The following is a 2,665-nucleotide window of genomic DNA, read 5'->3' as shown; positions in this document are numbered from 1 at the left end:
TCTTTTTTTTTGTTGTATCTTTGTCTGCTTTTGGCATCAGGGTGATTCTGGCCTCAGAGAATGAGTTTGGGAAAATGGGTTCTGTTTCAAATTTTTGGAATAATTTGAAGAGAATTGGTATTAATTCCTCTTTAAAGGTTTGGTAGAATTCAGCATAAAGCCATCCAGTCCTGGGCTTTTCTTTGTTGGGAGACTGCTCCTTACTGCTTCAATCTCATTGCTTCTTATTGGTCTGTTCAGGTTTTCTGTTTCTCTTGATTCAGTGTTGGTAGTTTGTTTGTGTCCAGGAATTTACCCACTTCCTCCAGGTTTTCAAATTAGTTGGCATATAGTTGTTTATAATGGTCTCTAATGATTCTTTGTATTTCTCTGATATCAGTTGTAATGTCTCTTTTTTTATTTCTAATTTTTGCTACTTAGGTCTTTCTTCTTCTTCTTTTTTTGTTAGCCTAGCTAATGGTTTGTCTATTTTTTTTTTTTTTTGCCTGCAGGGGGAGCATTTATTTCAAGCTACAGATAGGACAAATACTCCGATGGCTCCTGGTTGTCTCAAGGTGGACCTCAGTCCTGGCGTTCTCACTTCCAGCGGCCTCCAACGCGACCCTTCCCTGCCCCCTTCCGGAACTTCTGGGCGTGGCTGATGCGGTTGTACAGCACATTGATCTCATATTTCTGCTGCTTCAGCTTCTCCATCAGATCAAACTTCTCGGACTCCAGCTGGTGGATCCAGTTCGACAGCTCCTGGGCCTTCTCCCGGAGCTGGTCCTCCCCCAAGTAGTCAATGTTCAGAGGCTTTTTACGCTCAGACAGGATCCGCACTTTCATCTCCCGTCCTGTCTGCCGCTTACCACGCTTCTGTTCTGCCTTCACCAGGTAACCCCCAAAGTGGGCTCCCATGTTGGATAGAACCTTCTTCTTTTTGGCATCATCCTCCGCCCGCTTCTTGGCTTCTTCCTCTTCCTTCCGCATCTTCTCCTCCGCCAGCTTAGCCTGACGCTCGCGCTCCTTCTCCGTGCGGAAGCGCTGCTGCTCGGCTCTTTCCGACCGGCGCCGCTCAATGCGGTCCTTCAGCGCAACGAGCTCCTCTTCCTCTTTCTTCCTCTGCTCAAAATGCACGTCGATGAGCGTCTGCAGCTCCAGCAGGTCTTTCTCCATGCGCTTCCGGTGGATGTCATCGAAGTCAACACGCTCCCCTTCTGGGATCTTTGGGGGGATCAAAGGAGGTACCACAGGACGGCTTGGTTTGGGGCGCTCCTCTTCTCGCTCTGCCACCGGCTCCGGCTCCTCAGGGGCTTCCTCCTCCTCCTCTGCAGCCTCCTCTTCTTCTGGCTGCTCCTCATATTCCTGCTCTTCGGTGTCTGACATCCTGATGTGACCTAAGGCTGTGTCCGCAGCTGCTGTAAACCGTAGGGCTGAGCCTTGCCTATTTTGTTTATCTTCTCAAAAAAACAACTTTTTGTTTTATTGTTCTTTTGTGTTGTGTTTGGGACTATATTTCTTTTAGTTCTGGTCTGATCTTAATTACTTCTTTCTATTTTTGGATTGGATTGTTCTTTTTTTTCTTATGCTTTGAGGTGTAGCATTAGGTTGTTTATTTGAAATATTTCTATTATTTTGATGTAAGCATTTATCAACAAACTTCCCTCTTAGTACTGCTTTGGCAGTTTCCCACAGGTTTTGGTTTGATGTGTCTTTACTTTCATTCGTTTAAAGATTTTTTAAATTTCCTGTTTAATTTCTTTTTGGACTCATATGTTATTCAGGAGCATGTTGTTTAGTTTCCATGTGTTTGTATAGTTTCCAGAGTTTTGCTTATTATTGATTTCTAGTTCAAATCTGTTGTGGTCTGAGAAGGTACTTGAAATGATTTCAATTTTAAAAAATTTGTTGAGACTTGATTTGTGACCTAACATCTGGTCTATCCTGGAGAATGTTCCATGTGGTAATGAGAAGAATATATTTTCTGTGGTTGTTGGATGAAATGTTCTCTAGGTATCTGCCAAGTCCAATATGCCTAAAGTTTGATTTAAATGTGTTTCTCTGTTGATTTGTTGCCTAGATGATCTGTCCAATGTTGATAGAGGGGTATTCAGGTCCCCAACTGATTTTATATTGGGGTCTATCTCTTTCCTCAAGTCTAATAGTGTTTTCTTTATATATCTGGGTGCTCTGATGTTGGCTGCATATATACTTATGATTGTTATGTCTTCTTGCTGGATGGATCCCTTTATCAATATACAGTGGTCTTCTTTGTCTCCTTTTATGATTTTTGGTTTAAAGACTATTTTGTCTGATGTAAGAATAGCTACTCTTGTTCATTTTTGATTTCCATTTGCATGGTATATATTTTTCCATCTCTTCACCTCTTAGGCTGTGTGTGTCTTTACAGATGAGGTGAGTGTATTGTAGACAGCATAGAGTTGAGACTAACCTTTTAATTCAGCCAGGAAATCTTTTTGCTGTTAAAGGGGAATTTAATCCATTTACTGAAAGGTATTGTCTTCCTCTGACACTTTATCTATTTCATTTGGATGTGTTAAATCTCTCTCTCTCCTTCTCTCTTTTATTTGATCATATCTGTGGGGTACAGCACTGTATATCAATACCTTTCTGCAATATGTGATGTTCAAGTCAGGATAATTAATATATGCATTATGACAGAATG

At 41.7% G+C, this 2,665-nt stretch overlaps 1 protein-coding gene across 1 annotated transcript; it reads right to left on the bottom strand.

Moving 5' to 3' along the window:
• Nucleotides 1-473: 473 nt before the first annotated feature.
• On the bottom strand, nucleotides 474-1,418 carry LOC134367001 (troponin T, slow skeletal muscle). Its single transcript, XM_063083645.1, has one exon. It carries the CDS (start codon nucleotides 1,363-1,365, stop codon nucleotides 577-579), a length of 789 nt encoding a protein of 262 aa, XP_062939715.1. The 5' UTR covers nucleotides 1,366-1,418; the 3' UTR covers nucleotides 474-576.
• Between the last annotated feature and the right edge of the window lie 1,247 nt (nucleotides 1,419-2,665).

Source organism: Cynocephalus volans, chromosome X (genome assembly GCF_027409185.1).
Source record: "Cynocephalus volans isolate mCynVol1 chromosome X, mCynVol1.pri, whole genome shotgun sequence".
Taxonomy (NCBI): Eukaryota; Metazoa; Chordata; class Mammalia; order Dermoptera; family Cynocephalidae; genus Cynocephalus; species Cynocephalus volans.
The sequence above is the reverse complement of the archived record's forward strand: the minus strand, read 5'-3'. Positions and strand labels throughout refer to the sequence as shown.